The sequence below is a fragment of the Aquarana catesbeiana genome, linkage group LG08, assembly GCF_042186555.1.
Source record: "Aquarana catesbeiana isolate 2022-GZ linkage group LG08, ASM4218655v1, whole genome shotgun sequence".
NCBI classification, from domain to species: Eukaryota; Metazoa; Chordata; class Amphibia; order Anura; family Ranidae; genus Aquarana; species Aquarana catesbeiana.
The window spans coordinates 91,136,257-91,158,583 of record NC_133331.1 but is presented as its reverse complement, the minus strand read 5'-3'; the positions used below and the strand labels follow the sequence as shown (position 1 = coordinate 91,158,583).

At 43.2% G+C, this 22,327-nt stretch overlaps 1 protein-coding gene across 2 annotated transcripts in view; it reads left to right on the top strand.

The window, feature by feature from the left end:
• The window catches only part of PCGF6 (polycomb group ring finger 6), an 89,108-nt gene that overhangs the window by 22,780 nt on the left and 44,001 nt on the right, over window positions 1–22,327 (top strand). For both annotated transcript variants that reach the window (XR_012235671.1, XM_073596135.1), the window contains exons 5-7: window positions 4,462–4,521; window positions 6,452–6,560; window positions 15,269–15,296. Coding sequence is in view for 1 of the 2 variants with exons in the window: in XM_073596135.1 (XP_073452236.1) it covers window positions 4,462–4,521; window positions 6,452–6,560; window positions 15,269–15,296 (197 nt within the window). In the remaining variant the exon portion in view is untranslated. The remainder of the gene's footprint in view (window positions 1–4,461; window positions 4,522–6,451; window positions 6,561–15,268; window positions 15,297–22,327) is intronic.

Genomic DNA, 22,327 nt, shown 5'->3' with positions numbered 1-22,327 from the left:
CATCTGCCAGGGGGTCCAGGTCAGTGGAGTCACCATCTTGGGAAGCGGGGGAGCCTGGGGAGATCAGGGGGACTGATTCACTCACCGACCCTGGAGATGTAGCGGGAGAGTCATCCATTTGCTGTGACTGCCCAGCGGAGGTCTTTGCGGCCTTGTTAGCACGCTGTGTTTTCCCGGTCGGCGCCATCTTGGAAGGCTCGCGGCCTCTCCCGGTCTGCCCAGTGTAGAAGGAATCCAGCTGGGATTGCCGCGATCGGTCAGTCCGTTGTGGCTGGGAGGATGCCCGGTGTCTCAGGGACATAATTTGCTGTGGGTGCGGGTGTTACCTCCGCTGTGGAGCTGGTAATGTGCTGCGGTAGAGCGGAGCTGAGAAGGCACACGTCCTCACTCCTCCATAGTCCGGACACGCCCTTTCTGGTGGTATTTAATCACCGCTGGGTTTTTTTTTTTTTTTTTGCGCTGTAAAAGAAAAAAGACTGAAAATTCTGTAAAAAAAAAAAAAAAAAAAAAAAAAAAGCATTTTTCTTTCTTTCTGTTATAAAATTTTGCAAATTAGTAATTTTTCTTCAAAAATTTTGGCCAAATTTTATACTGCTACATATCTTTGATAAAAATAACCCAAATCGGTGTATATTATTTGGTCTTTGTGAAAGTTAGAGTCCACAAGCTATGGTGCCAATCTCTGAAAATTGATCAAAGCTGATGCACTGACGGCCTATCTCCTTTCTTGAGACCCTAACATGCCAGAAAAGTACAAATACCTCCCAAATGACCCCTTTTTGGAAAGTAGACATTCCAAGGTATTTAGTTAGAGGCATGGTGAGTTTTTTTGAAGTTGTAATTTTTTTCCCACAATTCTTTACAAAATAAAGATTTCTTTTTTTTCCTTTTTTTCTTTTTTCACAAAATTGTTATATTAGCAGGTTATTTCTCACACACAGCATATGCATAGCACAAATTACACCCCAAAACACCTTCTACTACTCCTCCTGAGTATGGCGATACCACATGTATGAGACTTTTACACAGTGTGGCCACATACAGATGCCCAACATGTAGGGAGCGCCATCAGGCATTCTTGGAGCATAAATTACATATATAATTTCTTGACTACCTCTTGCACTTTTGAAGGCCCTGGAGAACCAGGACAATGGAAACGCCCCAAAAATGACCCCATTTTGTAAAGAAAACACCCTAATGTATGATCTATGAGGCATAATGAGTCTTTTGAAAATTTCATTTTTTTCTACAAGTTTTTGAAAAATGTGTAAAAATAATGAAAACGCATTTTTTTTTTTTACACAATGTTGTCCATTTACACAATGTTTCTAGCACAGCATGTACATACCAGAAATTGCACCCCAAAATAGATTCTCCTACTCCTCCTGAGTACGGCGATACCACATGTGTGAGACTTTTCCAGAGCGTGGCCACATAGAGAGGCCCAACATGCAGGGAGCACCATCAGGTGTTCTAGGTGCATAAGTTTCAAATCTAATTTGACTACCTATTACACTTTTGTGAGGCACTGTAGTGGCATGGATGAGAACTGATGTGGCATGAATGAGGACGGCTGGGTGCGGCCAGGTATGGCTAATTATGGATGGGCTGGCTGAGCATGGATGGATGGATGAGTATGGAGGAGTATGGATGGATGAGTATGCTGAGCATGGATGGCTGAGTATGGATGGCTGGAATGGGCACATATCAGCACTGTGGGCTCTACACATCCAGCCCACAGTGCTGCTGCCACTGATCTCTCCCCTCGCACTGTACCGATCAGTACAGAGAGGAGAGAAAGGAACCGGATGTGACGCCGGTTTGTTTACAAGTGATCGCTCCGTCATTTGATGGAGCGATCACGTGGTAAACGGCTGCTGTCAGCAGCCATTTAACGTGATGCGGTCACGGATATTCCCGGGGGCGCCCGGGAGCAGGGATTAGTTAGTTATCGAGCCGCACTGTAGCCGTCATTCGGCTATAACACGGTCGGCAAGCAGTTAGGTAAGGAATTAATTTGTTAAAGGCTAAGTTCACCTTTTAAGAAAACAATAATAATGCACATGTTTTGTCAAAAAAAAAAAAAAGGTGCAATGTCAGGCTCAGTTAGACATTTCCTCCAGCTGTCTGACCGTACCTCTGTACATGCTTTCTTTTAGAAAGCTCTGGAGGAAGTGTCAGTGACTTCCAAGTCCACCTATTACCATACTCTTAGTCCATTGGGAAGAACAGATCTGTCTGCTGTGTTGGAAGATGGGACTTGTAGTTTATTCATTCAGAGATGTCTTTGCAGGCAGAGCTCCGAACAGCTGCGCTGATTTTATATGTGACAGCGGCTGCGAGGGAGAGGAACCCCTGCATGATGTTACAAGGGGAAAAGGTGGGTGGGAAGGTGGATACTTAGGCACCTGTTAAACTCTAAATATGGGTGCAACATGGTCTTCCTAAACGTAAAACTTAGCCTTTAAAGGATGTGAACAAATGTTGTTGTGTACAATCACCACCCACTGCAGTAAAGATCTAGTCTGACGTAGTATTATTACCCAAACCTGTCGTTATGTTCCAACATTTCATGTGTGTTTTTTTTTTTTTGTTTGCTTTTGGCTACTACTGTTCTGTAGCTAAATTGCATTACTGAGACATGAAATAGTCATGCACCCGTGTGTTTGTGTGTAAGGTGACTTGTACTCTTAATGGGACAGGTTTCAGAAACACTGGTTTAAGCACTCTTCACCCATATGAACACCATGTAATGAAAACTTGAAATGGCCCGTTGCCTTTTTTTTAAATATGAGGGGGGGGGGTTAAGTCATCTTTAAGCCAAAATGTGTTTTAACTTGTGCAAAAAAATCATAAAAATGGCTCTGGCCAGAGGATTTCTTTTTCTTCATTTCTGTAGGAGCATAGCATAAGGTCTTTGTACTTGCATACTAGGGACGTTTTCTAAATTAGGTTTAGTCCTTGTTCACACCTGTGCAACTTATCATACGATTCGACAGATCAAATTGCATGACAAGTCGCACCTTATTGCCAGCAATAGAACTGTTCAAATCAGTGCAAAGCCGACTTTGCGGTGCCACGTTGATTTGAAAAAGTAGTTCCTGCACTTATTTTGTCAATTTCAGGTTCAACTTGCACAGACATCTGTGCATGACGTTGCAAGATGTCAGCCAAGTCGCACTATCATGCGGCTTTCATTGCAAGTGAAGTCACGTGATTTCAAGACCGCATTAAGTATGAACCAGGGCTAAAGTTTTAATTTAATTTGGTTCCCAGGTCTCTTGTTGATGTAGTTTTGTTACTAATGTAGTCAGTTTTAAAGAAGTCCAGTTTTGGTGGAGTTTTCTAATCCTAACAGGCCATGGCTATAAACTTGTCACTGTGTTGGTTTTTCTCAGTCTTCCTGGCTCTTGCCATTCCTTCTGCTTTTGGCACTTGGTCCATTCTGATGTGGTCCATTCTTTATGGTCTGTTATATATGGTAATTAAAAGCATTTTTTTATATTGAAAGTGCAAAAAAAAAACAAAACAAAAAAACAAAATGTTGATCCAGCCAGAAATCTTGTAAGCTGATAACTTCCTGTACGATCTCCTCTGAGGACAGTTATCGGTTGGCATTGTTTCCAGCTTATTCTGATTACTAAACACCTCCTGCCTTTATCTAGGGTGGCAGCACTGCTGCTCCTAGATACGGTACCCTGGGACAGAAAGTGTGCTCCGGGCAGATTTACCGGGCGAAACTAAAGAAGAAAAAGTGTGAAAAAAGAAAGTGAATACAGCCATCACATCTAAGGAAAGGTAGGCTGCCAGACAAGCAATTTTTGTTTTTGTTTTAGATTCCCTTTAACCAGTTATGAGCTTAGATGCCTCCCATTCCATATACTTATGCTAAAGTCTAATTTATAAAAAAAAATATATATAAAAAGGAGGTCATGCATGCATTCCACAGAAAGCACCATATTCTGCTGTTCTAGTACTGCTCCACCTGCGCTGTCACCTTCTCCCTGCTCTGGGTGCGTCCTTAGCAAGCTAGGTGCTTGCTCGCTCCCGAGCCAAGTTGTGTGCATCTATAGCCACAGTGCCTAATAGGAGTTTGACAGCAGCAGGAGCCCATGGCTCCCGCTGCCCACAGTGTGTCCTGTGAAAGCAGGAAGTGAGGGGAGTGATGCCACAGCCAAGACAGAGCTGGGGCCAGGTATGTGTTTAGGGACAGGGTGTTGGGAATGAAAGTGGGGTGTTTTTTTTACTTTAATGCAGAGGTAAAAAAATAAACTTTTAGACTTTAGAGCCACTTAAATTCAGAGTCATCTGTTCAGTAGACAGAGCACCAGATGCAGTAGGCGATAGGTAAGTACACACTCAGTAGGCCTATTTTAAATGCAGCCCTGGCCTTGTTAATGCAGGAAATGTCCTGTCTGGTTTTTTTTATTGGGATTGATGGTTTGTATTACTTTTTTGCAGGTGAAAAAAAGCAAATGTGTGACTTTTACAGCGAAAGGGGCCTTGAAATTCCAAAGCCAAGTAAGTTAAAAATGTTATTGCTGTTGCTAGAAGTGTGTAACCTTTTACTTCTTTGACACCTCTAATGTCAAATTCCAGCATAGAGTTCCTCTGGTGATTGCTGGAGGATCTTAAAGTGGATCCATATGTACATTTTTTTTTTCCCCCTAAAATAAAAATATGTTATACTTGCCTGCTCTGTGCAGTGGCTTTGCACAGAGCGACTCCTTACTTGCTCTTTTGGGGTCCCCCACCGGCCTACTTCACTATGAGTGCGCTCCCTCTGCACACTGTGTGCTGAGGGGGGATTCATGCAGGCGCTCTCCCAAGCCTGGCTGTGTGTGTCAATAGACACATACATAGTGTGGCTCTGCTACGCCACTGGTTCCCTCCTCATAGGATTTGACTGACAGAAGCAGGAGCCAATGGCTTCTGCTGCTATCAAAGCCCTATGTGAGAACAGGAAGAAAGGAGCGACGCTGCTGTAGATAGGCACAGCACTGGATCGAGAGAGGACTCTGGTAAGTGTTTAGGAAGGCATGGGGGGGAACAAGTAATGGGACATTTTACCTAAACACAGGGAACAAATCAATGTAAAAAGTCTTGACGTTAGAAACACATTAAAGAAGACTTGTGCAACTGAACTTTAAAGTGTGACAAAAAGATCAGTGAATGAGGAGATAAAGGAAGCTGAAGTTATGATAAGCTCTACTTGTCTTGTAAAAGTGTAAGCTGGCCATAACATGGCTTTGAGCCTTGGGCCCTGTTAGCACCACTTGTCTTGACAAATTTCAATGAAAAATCAAAGGGGATGGTTGGAAATGTTTTGGCCGAAGAATAAATCACAGTTTGGGTATTCAGAAAACCACATCTGTTTGAATACAGTAGCCAGTAGGGGAGATTCTCCTATCTACACTTTTTAGCATGGATGGAGGAATTCTATTAGAGTTCTCTGTTCGATCCAAGTCTATGGCTTTTCTCAATGTGTCTTTGTCCCCCAAACCTTCTGATTGTTCAGAATGTGTAAACCCAGGCACTAATAACTTCTTGATGAAGCACTTGGTTTTTAGTGTGGCATTGCTCTGTCCCTGTCTTCCAACTGTGCTTCTGTCTTGTCGCCTTGTCACACAGACCTAGAAAAACTACAAGTGGTCATTTCAGTACACCTTATACAAGAATAGTCCTCTGTTGTCAGTATCAGGGGACATGCCCTGAGATATGCCACGCAACCACTGCTGAAGTATGTGTTCAGTATGTAAACAGGAAGTGGCTGCAAAGAGGCTTCAGGAGATCAGCAACAATACATGTAAAAAAAAAAAAAAAAAAAGTATTTTGTTAGCACTCGAAATGTCATATGGTTAGTATCCTCCATCCACTTTAAAAGACTAATAAGGGGTTTCCAAAAGTGTGTGGGCAGCACCAAGCTTGATTTTTTTTTTTTTACAGGGAAATTGGAGATTTCCTGCAAGTTTTTTGCTGCTTGGACCTTTTTGGATCAGCTGATCATTGATATGTGATTTTCACTGCAGGCAACCTCTGCTCATGCATATTATTAATGTATTTATTTTATCATGCTCAGTTTAAGATGCCACCGTTTGTGACAGGTTTATTTTAACACTTGATGGTGGTCCTTACAGCGATCACAAGGCACAGAGCCACTCTTTTAGTCAATTTGCATTAGGCCTGTGATCTGCACTACTTAATGACAGATGAATCAGATAATCTAAGGACACAATGACTGCCTGTGCATGTCTCTGCAGCACCATTCAAAATGATCCACCTACCTGTGTGTCTTTTTTTTTTTTTTTTTTTAAATCTATATTATACAGGAGTTGTAAGGTGATTAATTTGGAAAACTACTTGGAGAATTTGTATATCGATATTGTTATCTACTTTTTCTGCTGTGGTCCATGCATGCTGACATAGTAATACCATGTTTGTTTTTATGTAGCAGTCCCACAACCAAACATCACCAATCGAGGAAGGCCTAGGAAATTGTTGGGACCCGTCTTTCGTATCCCTCCAGAGTTGGATGTATCGCTGCTTCTGGAGTTTATTGGGTCCGTAAATATCCTGCTCAAATCTAAGAGAATTATTGTGTTAATATCCTTCATCCCTGTCCTCCCTTTCCACCAAAGTAAAATTTGCAAGAGCCTTAAGCCTAGTACATAAAGACCGATTTTTGGGAGGCATCAGCCGGTTCAATAGAAACTGGCTGACATTCGGCCTGTGTGTACTGCAGCCGGTCCAGCAGAAGCCGGCTTCCATCGAAGGGGCATGACCAAAAAAGGTCTGGCGATCAGCTCCCGATCAGCGCTTTTAGATAGTTGCTGTGAGCACTGACTGGAGTGTTCTGGCGAGGGGGGGAATTAAAGTCCTCCCATGCAATGGGGGGGGGCTGCTGGTTTATGTCTAGGGAAACCTTTACAGTAGTTTACATGTCTGATCCCAGCTCCTGCAGGCTCCTCCGTACTCCTAGACCGGTGTCCGTGTAGCCTCTTCTCCCTTATGCTGTGGTGGTCAAAAATCCTCTGGGGTCATCACGATTGATGCAGGGCCCATTGTACATAAGGACACTCAAGGACAGTCCACTGTTGGAGTGTTGGGAAGGGCTGTCTGCTGGGGCTCCACGTCACAGAAGGACTAAGTTTTCCCAGAGTTAGGCTACAAGGGCTTGACATATTGACTTTTTGCACATGATACTGATTTATGAACATCAGTTTCCTGGCAGAAAATCCTGCATAATAACGGGAGGATGGGCAGTATAGTAAATTTTGTATTCATGCACACACAGGTGAAAATTATTTTAGCTTTTCTTTGGATGTGTCGCACATATGTACACTTATATAATACTGTCCAGCAATGCAGATTTTTTTTTTTTTAATGATCTATATGAAGCCTAGATTTATGCGCTTGTATGTATAGGCCCATTAAAAACAATGTACTACATTTAGACCAAAAAATATAAATGCTTGAGTGCCTAACTGTGGTGTTTTTAGGCATCTGTTTGCAAGAGGCCATCAAGTGCACCTGTTTTAGCCCTGGTTCACACTTGAGTGATTTGAAATGTCAAATCGGCCGCAATTGCCGTCAATGGCACCATCCTAATCTGTGCGATGCGGCATCTGCAGCGCTGCACCAATTTCAAAGTAGTTTCTGTACTACTTTTTTGCGATTTCGGGCTGCGATTTACATTGACAACTGTGCAGAAACCTGCACAGATGTCTCAAATCGTGGCTGAAATCGGGACTGACTTGCGGGAATGAAATTCCGTTCCAAAAATTTGTTTCCACAGCTCAGTGTGAACCTTGGCTAATGGATAGGATAAGTCTCAAGCACCAATGTTCTTCTTTTTGTCCAAAATGACCCCCATTAGATTATCACAGATAATCAAAAAAGAAAAACACACCCACACTACTTTTTAGCAAATACATTTTTCGTGCTGCAAAAACTGCTCCACTGAAATTTGGTTGTTTTTTACAATACTGTGCAAAACTTTTAGGCAGATGTGAAGAAATGCTGCAAGGCAAGAATACTTTCAAAAATATTTTATTTTTTATTTTTATCAATTCACTAAGGCCCCTTTCACACTGGGGCGGTTTGCAGGCGTTATTGCGCTAAAAATACCGCCTGCAAACCGCCCCTAAACAGCCTCCGCTGTTTGTTCAGTGTGAAAGCCCGAGGGCTTTCACACTGAAGCAGTGCGCTGGCAGGACGGTAAAAAAAGTCCTGTCAGCCGCATCTTTGGAGCGGTGAAGGAGCGGTGTGTTCACCGCTCCTAAACCGCTCCTGCCCATTGAAATCAATGGGACAGCACGGCTATACCGCGGTAATACCGCGGCTATAGCCGCGCTGTATGAGCGGTTCTAACCCTTTTTCGGCCGCCAGCGGGGGTTAAAACCACACCGCTAGCGGCCGAATACCGCCGCAAAAACGACAGTAAAACAGCGCTAAAAATAGCGCTGTTTTACCGCCGACGCCCCCACCGCCCCAGTGTGAAAGGGGCCTTAATACAAAGTGAGCAAACAGAAGAAAAATCTAAATCAAGTCATTATTTGGTGTGATTACCCTTTGGCTTCAAACCAGCATCCATTCTTACACTTGTGCACTTGTCAGGGATTTTGTAGGATTAGATTCAGATGTATGATTAACCAATTATACCAAGCAGGTGCCAGTGATCATCAATTTCAAAAGTAAGTTGAAACACAGTCATTGTGGATAGGGTGTATTTGCGCTAACCATATAGAAGGAAAAAAAACGGTGCAGCTGCTCGTGTAAGCCCAAAATACAAAAGACCCAAAAGTATCATAAAATAGTACAAGCGCGCATCCACAAATGATTTCTAAATACAGAAAATATTTGAAACAATAATTGTGTTAATATAAATGTGGAGGATGAGCAGCAAAATTGCTATACCAGATAAAATATGCTAACACAAATCTTAATGTGATAAGTGAAACAAAAGGATATATAATTAAGTGTAACCAGATATGCTAACACAAATCTAAACGTGATAAGTGAAAAAAAGATATTTAATTAGGTGTAACCAGATGTGATAAAGTGTATCTATTTGAGTTAATGAAAATTCAAACAAATCAACAACTAAATGTCCACATAGATCCAAAATTATTCTCATAAACTATAGTCCCAATGTGTAGTGAAAAATAACAGCCACAATTCCTCAACACTTGGAAAAATATCGATGTTCTTCCAGCTTGAAAATGTATTTAAAAGGGCCGCTTACCAGATATGTTGGACCTCAGATTATAGAGATCGTATTCGCCTGCTGCATTAGCCTGCCGGCAGTGATGGTCACCACCCACACTTTGATCAAGGAAGAAGGATATCCTCATCTGATTTCCACGACCAGAGAGTAGATACTTTCCATCTCAACGGCTTGGATCCACAGGTGAAGAAAATATATTACCCTCAATTACGGTTTTCTTTTCACAGACCATCCTGAAGTTTAACCCCTCAGTAGAGATAAAAGGGGGGAGACTTCATAGTGGATGCCTGTTTAGGGGAAACGCGTCGGGTGGAGCAAGTGGCTGTGACGCCATCATGTTCTTTTTTCTTATGCAGTCAGTCGGTTCAATCCTCTGCTGTTTTATGCTAGTTGTATGCTAGTTTTTTTTATCCAGTCCTTTTTGTTCCTGTTCATTTGCCGTGTGGTTTGGATTTAAAGTTTACACTTTTTTCAGCGTGCTGTGACAATTTGCTGTGATTAATTGCTGTGAATTTATAGTGACTTTTTAATAAAAACTCCTTGGAATACATCTGCACTCTGACGTCTCCCCCTTTTATCTCTACTGAGGGGTTAAACTTCAGGATGGTCTGTGAAAAGAAAACCGAGGATGAGGATATCCTTCTTCCTTGATCGAAGTGTGGGTGGTGACCATCGCTGCCGGCAGGCAGGAGTATACAAGGCGTATACAATCTCTATAATCTGAGGTCCAACACATCTGGTAAGCGGCCCTTTTAACCACTTGCCGACCGCCGCACAAACTTTGAAGGGGTATATCGTTGTCATGGCAGCAGCTAGCTGCCATAACCCCGGTATCCCCGTTTTCGTGTGGCGGCTGGCTTTCTGATAAAAGTGTTCCCTGCGGCGGATTCGCCGCGAGATCACTTTTATCGGTGGCGGGAGAGGGGGCCCCCCCTCCCGTCGCGATCCGGTGCCCTCCTCCGCTTACCGGAGCCGTCGGTAGCGGCGGAGGCGATCGTATCCGTCTCCGTCCTGTGCCTGGAGACGAGTGAGGCTAAGATGGCGCTCACTTGTCTCCATGACACTGCTGGGCGGAAGCGACGTCAAAACGTCACTTCCGTCCATGCCTCTTAAATGTGACAGACCTAGCCGGGAGAGAGACTTTTGGTGGGGACTGTATACTAGCCTCTTGCCGATCGATCGGGGGTCCTTGCATTTGGGGGAACGGTGCTCTTTGTGAGCTGTATGCCTGGGGAACCTTGAGGTGGTATTACTGTGTATTCAGGTCCTGGTCCCGCAGGACACACAGACTCTGGGGACCCTGGATTTGCCATATTGGAATAGTGGTTGATTCATAATGCTGGGACAGATACTGTTAGGAGATGCTGATGTAAATTCCAACACCTGTCTGTCTATTGTCTGCTAAAATGTGTATTGTAAATAAGTCTACTATGGGATCTAAAAGTCATTAGATCCCCATTATTTGTGTTAATTAACTCTGCTATTGTGTGAAGAAGAGTCTATGTTGATTGTGATAATGTTGATTGGATTTTCTGAACTACAAGACGGCCAGTCTGGCCTAACGGTCATGTCTGAGTCATCTAGGCTGTCTTACAGCTGTATTGTTAGAGTAATATGAGCAGGAGGTCTGCACCTCCACTTTGAGTGTATAAAAGCCTGTATTTTGCAATAAAAGAGATTCCTGTTTGAACTTACATACAGCCTGCCTGGTGTTTGTTCTGAGCTATCACAACTGGACTAGAACGGCACAGTGCTGTAGTTCTAGTCCCGGAGCATCGGATGACCGAACCATCAGACGTTGCAATCTGATTCAATAGCTGCAGAGGAGTGTCGGGAGAGTGGACTAGAGCGAGCAAGGAGCTCGTTACACCTCTTAAAGGCACATTTTTTCAAATGTCGTTTTTTTTAAATTCCTTTTTTTTTTTTTTTTTTTAATTGCATTTTAGTGTAAATATTAGATCTGAGGTCTTTTTGACCCCAGATCTCATATTTAAGAGGTCCTGTCATGCTTTTTTCTATTACAAGGGATGTTTACATTCCTTGTAATAGGAATAAAAGTGACAATTTTTTTTTTTAAAACAGTGTAAAAATAAAATAATGTAAAATAAATAAAAATAATTTTTTTTTTTTTTTTTTTAAACACCCCCCCCCGTCCTGACGAGCTCGCTTACAGAAGCGAACGCATACCCGAGTAGCGCCCGCATATGAAAATGGTGGTCAAACCACACATGTGAGGTATCGCCACGACCTGAGAGCAATAATTCTAGCCCTAGACCTCCTCTGTACTGCAAAATATGCAACCTGTGGAATTTTTTAAACGTCGCCTATGGAGATTTTTGAGGGTAAAAGTTTGACGCCATTCCACGAGCGGGCGCAATTTTGAAGCGTGACATGTTGGGTATCAATTTACTTGGCATAACATTATATTTCACAATATATAAAAAAAATTGGGCTAACTTTACTGTTGTCTTATTTTTTTATTCAAATAAGTGCATTTTTTCCAAAAAAAAGTGTGCTTTTAAGACCGCTGCCCAAATACGGTGCAAAAAAAAGTATTGCAACGACCGCCATTTTATTCTCTAGGGTGTTAGAAGAAAAACCATATATAATATTTGGGGGTTCTAAGTAATTTTCTAGCAAAAAAAACTGCTTTAAACATGTACACCTAAACACCTAAAATCCAAAACGAGGCTGGTCCTTAAGTGGTTAAATACATTTTCAAGCTGGAAGAACATTGATATTTTTCCAAGTGTTGAGGAATTGTGGCTGTTATTTTTCACTACACATTGGGACTATCGTTTATGAGAATAATTTTGGATCTATATGGACGTTTAGTTGTTGATTTGTTTGAATTTTCATTAACTCAAATAGATACACTTTATTTTATTAACTCAAATAGATACACTTTATCACATCTGGTTACACCTAATTATATATCCTTTTGTTTCACTTATCACGTTAAGATTTGTGTTATCATATCTTACCTGGTATAGCAATTTTGCTGCTCATCCTTCACATTTATGTTGACACAATTATTGTTTCAAATATTTTCTGTATTTAGAAATCATTTGTGGATGCACGCTTGTACTATTTTATGAAACACAGTCATTACCTGAAACAGAAACAGCTGTGTAAGAGGATTGAAAACTGGGTGAGGAACAGCCAAACGCTGCTACTAGGGTGAGGTTGTGGAAGACAGTTTCATGTCACAGGCCATACAGAATGGCATGACTGAGCACAGCAACAAGACACATAGGGGTTTATTTACTAAAGGCAAATCCACTTTGCACTACACGTGCAGTGCAAGTGCACTTGGAAGTGCAGTCGCTTTAGACCTAAGGGGAAAATCTGAAATGAGGGGAAGCTCTGCTGATTTTATCATCCAATCATGTACAAGCAAAAATGCTGTTTATTTTCCTTGCATGTCCCCCCTCTGCCCCTCAGATCTACAGCGACTGCACTTCCAAGTGCACATGCGGTGCAAAGTGGATTTGCCTTTAGTAAATCAACCCCATAGTTGTACTACATCAGTAAGGTCTTTCCCAGGCAAGGATTTCAAAGTAGACTGGGGTTTCAAGGTGTGCTGTTCAAGCTCTTTTGAAGAACAAAGAAACGGACAATGTTGAGGACTGTAGACATAGTGGTCGGCCAGGGAAACTTGGTATGTGCTCTGGACTGATGAGTCAAGACTGTAGTAAGAGTCTGTTCGCCAAAGGCCTGGAGAACGGTAAATGAGTGTCTGCAGACAACAGTGAAGCATCCTTGCAAGTTTGGGGCTGCATTTCTGCCACTGGAGTTGGAGATTTGCTCAGGATCAATGGTGTCCTCAGTGCTGAGAAATACAGACAGATACTTATCCATCGTGCCATACCATCAGGAAAGCATGTGATTTGGCCCCAAATGTGTTGTGCAGCAGGATAATTACCCGAACATACAGCCAATGTCATAAAGAACTATCTTCAGCGTAAAGAAGCACAAAGAGTCCTCGAAGTGATGGCTTGGCCACCACAGAGCCTAAATCTCAACATTGAGTCTGTCTGGGATTACATGAGGAGACAGAAGAATCTGAGGCAGCCTACATCCACAGAAGATCTGTGGTTAGTTCTCCAAGATGTTTGGAACAACTTACCTGCCGAGTTCCTTTAAAAACTGTGTACAAATGTACCTAGACGAAATTATGCTGTTATGAAGGCAAAAGGGGGGTCACCCCAAATATTGATTTGATTTGGATTTCTCTTCTGTTCGTTTACTTTCCATTTTGTTCATTGATAAATATAAATTATTAACACTTTTATTTCTGAAAGCATTCTTTAATTTACAGCATTTTTTTCACACCTGCCTTAAACTTTGCACAGAAGTATAAATGTAAATGAAAGGAATGGATCACAGGAGTACAATTAGTTTTGCACTCCTGTGACCCATTTTCAGCAGAGAGCGGGATGAAGTCCGCTTTCTGCTGATGTCATTGAAGTCAGTCCAGGCACGTCATCATGACAATAAAGTCTGGATCTGCCAGGTGCCTGGACTGACACTATGCTGAGAGACTGAGTCGGATGCTCCGCCCCCTCCACAGCCCAACGATCGAATGAGCGAGCAGGGGGGCAGAGCAGAGAGCTGTGACTGACCTTTTGCAGCTCTTTGCTCGGGGAGCTGCCCGAACCGAGCGATCGGCGATGTTCGATCACTCAGTTGTCAGTGCAGAGGTGCCGGGGGACAGATTTCGGACCGATGCTGCATCCACCTATGCAAGTATGATTTGGGAGGGGGAGACAACCTTTACTTCTTATTTAAAACAGACCTTTCCTAGAGCACTTTCAATCTTCTGAACCCCCTCTACAATCTTAAAAGCCAACTTGGTCTGATTTGCGCCCCTTCCCCTCTCCAGCAGCCTTCTGAAATATCCATGTCAGCTTATAGAGAGCAGCTAGAGGAGAGGGGGGCAGACCCGACAGCACATCTTCAGGAGCCTGCAGCTAAAATCCTGCAGCGAATAGGGGCAGGGGGATAGAGGAATGATTTGGTGCAGTGGGGAACTGGCCATGATATGGTATCCCTACAGGGGTACACAGTGGGTATATTATTCTGGAGACCTCCAGGGTTCAAGGACACCATCCGCTCCACTACATCTTGACATTTTCCATTTCTGATGTGACCAGGGGGGGTCAGCTTATTCCGGTACTGAGATGTACAAGTGTACTTTTTTTTTTTTTTTTTTTTTTAATTCTCCTTCTAAATGGGCTTCCCTATGAGAAACAAATCTTGCATCAAACACAGCTTCTTCTGAGATTTGTGATCAGTTGGGAAGTTGTGCTGGGTTACAATATGTACTGGTATTAGAGATGTTGTTTCAGCCACTAGATGGCAATGAAACCCTTATTAGATGTTTTCAGCGATGGTTTGGGTGGGTTCTTCTTCATTGCATATAATAATGTATTTGGAAAGGCAATTTTATTTCTTGCATGTAATTTTATTTCCTTCACTTTAGGCATATGTCTGAGCGAGTTTAGTAAATGCTTCTAGAGTGAAAAATCCCAATTCCTTGTGTGCATGAGAACCACACAAAAGCTGTACTCCAGGAAAGCCACTTCCATATATTATAATGTATATTTATAGAACTGAGATATACTGTACATGCTTTATTATCATAAGGAAATATAGGATGAAATGTGTCAAATGAATGGCTTTATCAGTTAGTATGGATTCCGTTACCCTGATGTATTGAGGTTGACAATAAGAACTCCCAGGGATGTAATTGCATTGCCTTGATATGTATCTTGTGATATCCTACCCTGTTCTGTCTTTGGAAATGAAAGCTTCAATTCACTAGACTGTAGTGGAGCTTGAAGTGTTTTGTGTCCGCATATCCCACCAGCTCCTGCATTATTTATTGCAGTAATGGTTCTTAAAGTGCATTAGGATGATAATGAAAAGGCACATCCCACATCAATAAATTTCAGAATGGATTCATTACAGGCTATATTGTATGCATTGCATCGCTCTAGTTTCATTTTTGATTTTAATATTTTTATTTATTTTTTGCAGGGCTCAGGAGGGCACAGGAAGTTATAAGGTAATTAAGCATTATGTTGATTTACTGGCGGGCAATCTGGTATATTTTGACCGCCTGTGGTCAGATGCTAGAGAGTTTATTTTCCCCAGTGGTCAATATCGTTGGTGGGCAATTCATTTGACAGTACGTGGCAAACACAAATCTCCTGCGCTTGAAAGTGGGCCCAAAAATTGGTTGCTGTCTAAATCCTCGTCCTGGCTTACCTGGATATGCCTTGCCTTGCTGCCTGCAGAAAGATTGGGGAAGTCTGTGTGTACTGAAATCACAAAACAGAGGGCGCACGGGCCTAGTGCATTATCCTCAATTATTAGTCTTTAATAGGTTAAAAAAAGGTCAATTAATTTTACCAAAGGGACATGTAAAAAAAACAGGACTGTTCCGCAGGACCAAACTTAAAGGGTAACTCCACTTTCGTTGAGAAAAAAAAAATATAGCATGTACAATTGGGATACGAGTCATATTGTAATTGAATGTTATTAAAAATTACCTTTCCTTTTCAGTCTGCAGCCGCTGTAATTTTCTATAAACGCAATGCAATAGGGCTTCATGTTCTGTACACAGAATGTGTACTGATCACTCCCCAGAAACATAATTTCCTGCTTGTGTAATTGGCTCACCAATTTTCCCAGAAGTCTGCCTAAAATACAAGTCAGATTTCAGGCATCCCTTGCAATCTTTTGGTGAGATATTTCCAATAGGAACACGTCTAAAGGAATGCAGGCCCAGCAGCTTTCCTCATTAGTACTCTGCAGCTGCCACAGCTGATTGATAATTATGAAACCAATCCCGTCACTCTGTTCAGAAGCACAGAAAAACACACATGGATTTCTTCAGCGTAACAAAAGGTAGGCATCTGCAACAAAGGTTGTTATAATCCTTGCAGTGTACATAGATCACCTGGGGGGGGGGGTGTTCTCAGCAAAAGTGGATTTGCACTTTACTTTTGCTCACTATTAATTTTGGAACTGAAGCCTGTAGCAATGTAAACATCTAGAAAACAAACCCCCGGCACAAAGAATAATGGGTACAACTGCTCATAAAATAGGTCTCTTTCAGATGGATGGTTAAAACGGGTAACTGTGCCATGGTTTTAGTGCTGTAAGATAATAGCCAGGTGGGGATGTTCATATGCCACTGCCGCTGCATTTTTAACTTGGGTTGCAGAGTTTGACAGACTTGCCCATTGAGTACAGTGGGACCTGCCACAACCACATGCAATGTGCATGACTGCAGAGTGGTAGTCCAGCATTATACGGTTAAACCAGATGCTGAGGAGGCGTTATAACACCTCCTCACTGCCTGTGAAATGCCCTCTGAAAATAACTGTAACTGGAAGGAGAGACCCTGAGATTGGTCCAGCAGGGTTTCCTGCAGATTTTGATCTGGAGTGAAGAACAGGTGCACGGCTTCTGGGGTATGCAGTGTGTGGGCGCTGACACAGGAAGAACTTGGCCATGTAGCAGAGTTTGTGGGAGAGCATTGGAACATTTCTTAGGCAACTATCTCCTACCAGAACTGAGCCTCCCCGCTATACTGATCAGCTCCTCAGGCTCTCTCCTTCCAGTTTTTGCAGCTCTCTACATGAACACCTGTTTTGGTGCCTCTCTGAGCCTGTTGGCTTCCTCAATGGCAGGCTCAAAGAGGTATAAACCTAGTACATGCAATCAGAAAATCGTACGAAAAATACCACCTTTGAATCGATTGTACGATAATCTGATCATTCGTACACAGCTCATACCGGATCGTATGATTCTCATTTAATCAGTACAGTTTTCGTCTGAAAATGCAATACGTTACATCAGGGCACAACATTTCAAGTCCTGAGCTACTAGCCATCCCTTAGGAGTTACTCACCACCAGATGCTCTCATAAATTATCTCATGAAATTACACTGGTAATATTTATTTTTATAACTTCTGCAAAAAATATTTAACAACTTCTTTAACAATATTAACATAAAGCATATCAGTCCCCATCAGTGCAGCTTATCAGTGCCACCTCATTAGTGGCCATCATTGCTGCCTCATCAGTGGCCATCAGTGCCGCGTCATCAATTCAGCCTCATCAGTGCCCATCAATGCAGCGGAGATCACAGGGAGGAATCAGGAGGATTGCCTGCTGGATCGCACAGATCAAGGATCTCCCGCTATGACACAGCTTGTATGTAAAACGCTGCAGTCAAAGTCCTGCCTCCTGGACCGACGTTGGACCAGTGTGCTGTCTATCATAGGAGGCGGTCCAGGAGGCGGAACTTTGACAGCGGCCAGCGTTTCATATACAAGTGTCGCAGTGGGAGATCCCTGCTTTGTGTTATCCGTTTAGCTAATCTAAACTGGTTCGGTTGGGTATTAAAGCAAAACTGTAGACAAAAACTTTTTTTTCCCCATTTTGGATAGTGTAAATGAGGCTTGCAGCTCCTTTTTGCCATGATGTCCCTTTAGGGAGATTTCTCTTCACTTACTATCCTGTAGACACAACATGAAGTGAGAGGAAACTTCTCCAAAGTGAAGGAAAACCCTGATAGTCACTAAGTCCACTAAAACTAATGTCCCCATTGGAAGATTTCCTTCTATTCCTGTTGACCACCAAAAATTTGGATTTTTATTTTTTTACACTGTGAGAAGTTGCCAGGACAAATAGAGGAGGTGAATCTTCTTAACAGACACCGCAAAACAAACCTTACAGGTGTTGTGATCTCTCCTCACTCTATAAAAAACTAAACGTTTTGGCTTCAGTTCTGTTTGGTTTATGATGATGTTTTGGGTCTTCTCTTAAAATGTTGTTTTACACATACAATATTTGTTTTACAAGTAAACATTTTAAAGCTGAACTCCTGTAGCTGATGCTACTACAGTATGATACAGCACTCACAGCTGCCCAATAACTTAGCTTGCCCCAAACATGCCGTATTTATCGGCGTATAACACGCACCCCAAGTTTAGGAGGGAATTTTAAGGAAAAAAACTTTTAGGAGGGAAGTTTAAGGGAAAAAAAACTTGCATTAAAATGCCCATCAATGCAGCCTTATCGTGTCCATCCGCAGCCTTTTCAGTGTCAGTGCAGCCTTGCCCCAGTGTCCATTGCAGCCTTGTCAGTGCAGCTTTGCCCCAGTGCAGCCTTGTCAGTGCAGCTTTGCCCCAGTGCAGCCTTGTCAGTGCAGCTTTGCCCCAGTGCAGCCTTGTCAGTGCAGCTTTGCCCCAGTGCAGCCTTGTCAGTGCAGCTTTGCCCCAGTGCAGCCTTGTCAGTGCAGCTTTGCCCCAGTGCAGCCTTGTCAGTGCAGCTTTGCCCCAGTGCAGCCTTGTCAGTGCAGCTTTGCCCCAGTGCAGCCTTGTCAGTGCAGCTTTGCCCCAGTGCAGCCTTGTCAGTGCAGCTTTGCCCCAGTGCAGCCTTGTCAGTGCAGCTTTGCCCCAGTGCAGCCTTGTCAGTGCAGCTTTGCCCCAGTGCAGCCTTGTCAGTGCAGCTTTGCCCCAGTGCAGCCTTGTCAGTGCAGCTTTGCCCCAGTGCAGCCTTGTCAGTGCAGCTTTGCCCCAGTGCAGCCTTGTCAGTGCAGCTTTGCCCCAGTGCAGCCTTGTCAGTGCAGCTTTGCCCCAGTGCAGCCTTGTCAGTGCAGCTTTGCCCCAGTGCAGCCTTGTCAGTGCAGCTTTGCCCCAGTGCAGCCTTGTCAGTGCAGCTTTGCCCCAGTGCAGCCTTGTCAGTGCAGCTTTGCCCCAGTGCAGCCTTGTCAGTGCAGCTTTGCCCCAGTGTAGCCTTGTCAGTGCAGCTTTGCCCCAGTGTAGCCTTGTCAGTGCAGCTTTGCCCCAGTGCAGACTTGTCAATGCAGCTTTGCCCCCAGTGTCCATTACAGATTTAAATATGGCGCAGCGGAGTTCGCAGGGACTCGAAGCTGAACGAGCGCCGCCGAGATCACAGGTGACTGGGCGGAGCTGAGATACACATAGCCGAGTGTACTCAGCTATACTCATCGCCGCTCACAGTCACGCCCAGTCCGGCCCTATAATGGACATAACACAGGTCCAATGGCGGGACTGGGCATGACTGTGAGCGGCGCCGAGAAGAGCCGAGTACACTCGGCTATGTGTATCTCGCCTCCACCCAGTCACTGTGATCTCCGCGGCGCTCATTCCGCTCCGCCGAGTCCCTGCGAACTCCGCGGCGCCATTTTTAAATCTACACGCTATGTGTATGTCGGCGGCGATCGCCCCGATCAATCAAAATTAGCAGGGATCGGCGTATAACATGCACCCACAATTTTGCCCTGATTTTAAGGGGAAAAAAGTGTGTGTTATACGCCGATAAATACGGTATTTCCTTTTACTATTAAGTGAAAGGAAACCTAGACTTTGGGTTTAAAGATTCAGTAAGGAGAGTAACTGGTAATGGATTTAAGAATTTGGGTGCAGAGACCTCAAATGATGTTAGAACATTGGTGGTCAACTTGAAAATTATAGAGCGCCACAAGTGTGGCCCCTGACACTGACTGAGGTCGAGCGTGAACAGATTACCTGCAGGAGAATCTCCTGTTTACTCGGTGGCCTCTTTAATACAAAGTCCCACCTCCTATGATAGACAGAACAGTCGTCCAATGGCAGCCCAGGAGACGGTACTTCCAATTACAGAGGCCGCTGAGTAAACAGGAGATTCTCCTGTATGTAATCTGATGGCACTCGTCCTGCCCCCTCCCGGTCCCCCTCAAAGGCTGCCAGAACGATAAATACAGTGTATATCTTTTGTGGCCCCCCAACAAATCCCAGAGCGTCATGTGGCGCTCGAGGATTAGTTGGGGGCCACAAAAGTTATATTACCAGTGGGACCGCATTAAGCCAAAACGCGGGCCGCAATTGGCCTGTGGGCCGTACTTTGGACATGCCTGATCTATAATGTACCTCAACGGCCCAAAATTACATTTTTATGGAGTGTATCGCAATGCACACAGAAGTACAGTAAGCCCAGCATTGGTGTCAGTAGCAGTAATATTAACCCCCAATGTTGGTGTCAGTGAGGATAAAATAACCACCCCCTCAACATTGGTGTTAGTGAGTGCAATAACCCCCAGCATTGCTGTCAGTGGAAGCGATAAAACCCCTAGCATTGGTGTCACTACTATTATACCCCTTCCCCCACATTGGTGGTCACTGATAGTAAAATTTTAACCCCCTCACCCCCTGTATTGGTGGTCATTGGCAGTGAAAGTTAACCCCGATACCTCCTACATTGGTAGTCATGGGAGATAACTCCACCCACAGTAAGTCTCTTTCAGTGCTGGAACACACAGGGAGTTCCAGCGCCAGATATCCATCTGCCTCTCTGCTGCTGTCTCTCAGACTGGTTCCCAGTATCTCGATGGCTTCACGTAGAGGGCCAACTGGCTGTGTTGGGCACCATAGTGTTAAAAGATAAAGTAGAATTCCAGGCAAACACTAACTAGTCTAAAAAATGTTAATTCTCCCTCCTTATACCTATACTGCCTAACCTGCGTAAAAAAGATGTGTGTAACTACCTATTTTTAATCTGCTCTATCCGGTTATGTGATTCTCTATGTTTGAGAACAGCAGCTGCGGGGGAAGGGGGGGGGCACTTATTGGCTGGGATTTCTGGGAGCAGTGATGTCACTCATAGGCTCCCATGTCTCAACTGTTTTCGGTGATCCCTCCTCTCCCCTGTAGCTGCCATTGATTGACACAGGGGAGCTGGAGCTGCGCACATGTGACTGGAGCAGAATAAAAATAGGTAAATATACACACCTTTTTACACAGGTTAGGCAGTATAGGTAGTAGGAGGAGGAGGGAAAATTTTTCAGACTACTTGGTATTAAGCCTGATGCACAAGTACCAAAAGTCGGCCGGTTTAGCAGGTACATGACGTTGCTGGAAAACCAGCTTTTGATCAGTGCCAAGTACTGTTCAGTGTATTCTGAGGGGAGTGGGAAGGAAGTCCCCCCTGTCAGAATACAATTGCTCAGTAGGAGAGATCCCTGCATCATCACACATCGTTGTGTGCCAGGTGGCATCCATTCCATCCATCAGGGGATCTGTGAACATGTCCATTCAGGTTTTTTTCTCCAACCTCCTACCTGTAATCATTCACATTTACGTTAAAAAAAAAAAAAAAGATGCAAACCTTCCCAATATTTTTTTTTTTTTATGATGAATTCAGGATTAATATTGAGCTTCTGAAAAACTGATAGGCAGAACTCTGAAAGTATTAAAATGTGAAAGTAGTACTAGAGGTCGACCGATATATCGGCCGATATTTGGCTTTTTTTACTTAATTGGCATCGGCAGATTGTGCTGATAAAAAAAGCCGATTATAACTTCAGGGAGACTTGCAAATGACTTCTGTAATAGAAGTCAATTGCAAGTTGTCTGAAGGTTTCTTCTCTCCTCCTCTGGGCAGCCTGCCAAATCTGATAAGAAGATACATTTGTATCTCTTCGGGTTCTTTTATCAATAGACTGAACTCTGTGTGTAGAAGTTCTCAGTTTAACCATTTAAAGACTAAATCTTTTCTGACATTTGTTGCTTACAAGTAAAAATTCTGTATTTTCTGCTAGAAAATCACTTGGAACCCCCAAACATTATATATATATTTTTTTTAGCAGAAACCCTAGGGAATAAAATAGCGGTTGTTGCAATATTTTATGTCACACGGTATTTGCGCAGCGGTCTTTCAAACGCAATTTTTTAAAATAAAATACACTAATTAAAAAAAAAAAAAAATAAGCAGTAAAGTTAGCCCATTTTTTTTCGTCCAAAAGTTTTGGTTACCTGTTTTTGTGTATTTAATATTTAAGATATAGTTATTTTTTTTAATCTAAATTATACATACAAGTGAACTGATTGGAGGTTTGTTTTGTTCAATAAATGTTTAAATGTAAAAAATTTTCTGTATCACTTATTACTTAAGGTTGCTTTCACACTGGAGCGGGCAGGCGTTGACGGTAAAACGCTGTTAGTTTTAGCGGCGCTTTACCGTCATTTTAGCGGCGCTATTCGGTTGCTAGCGGGGCGCTTATAACCCAGCTAGCGGCCGAG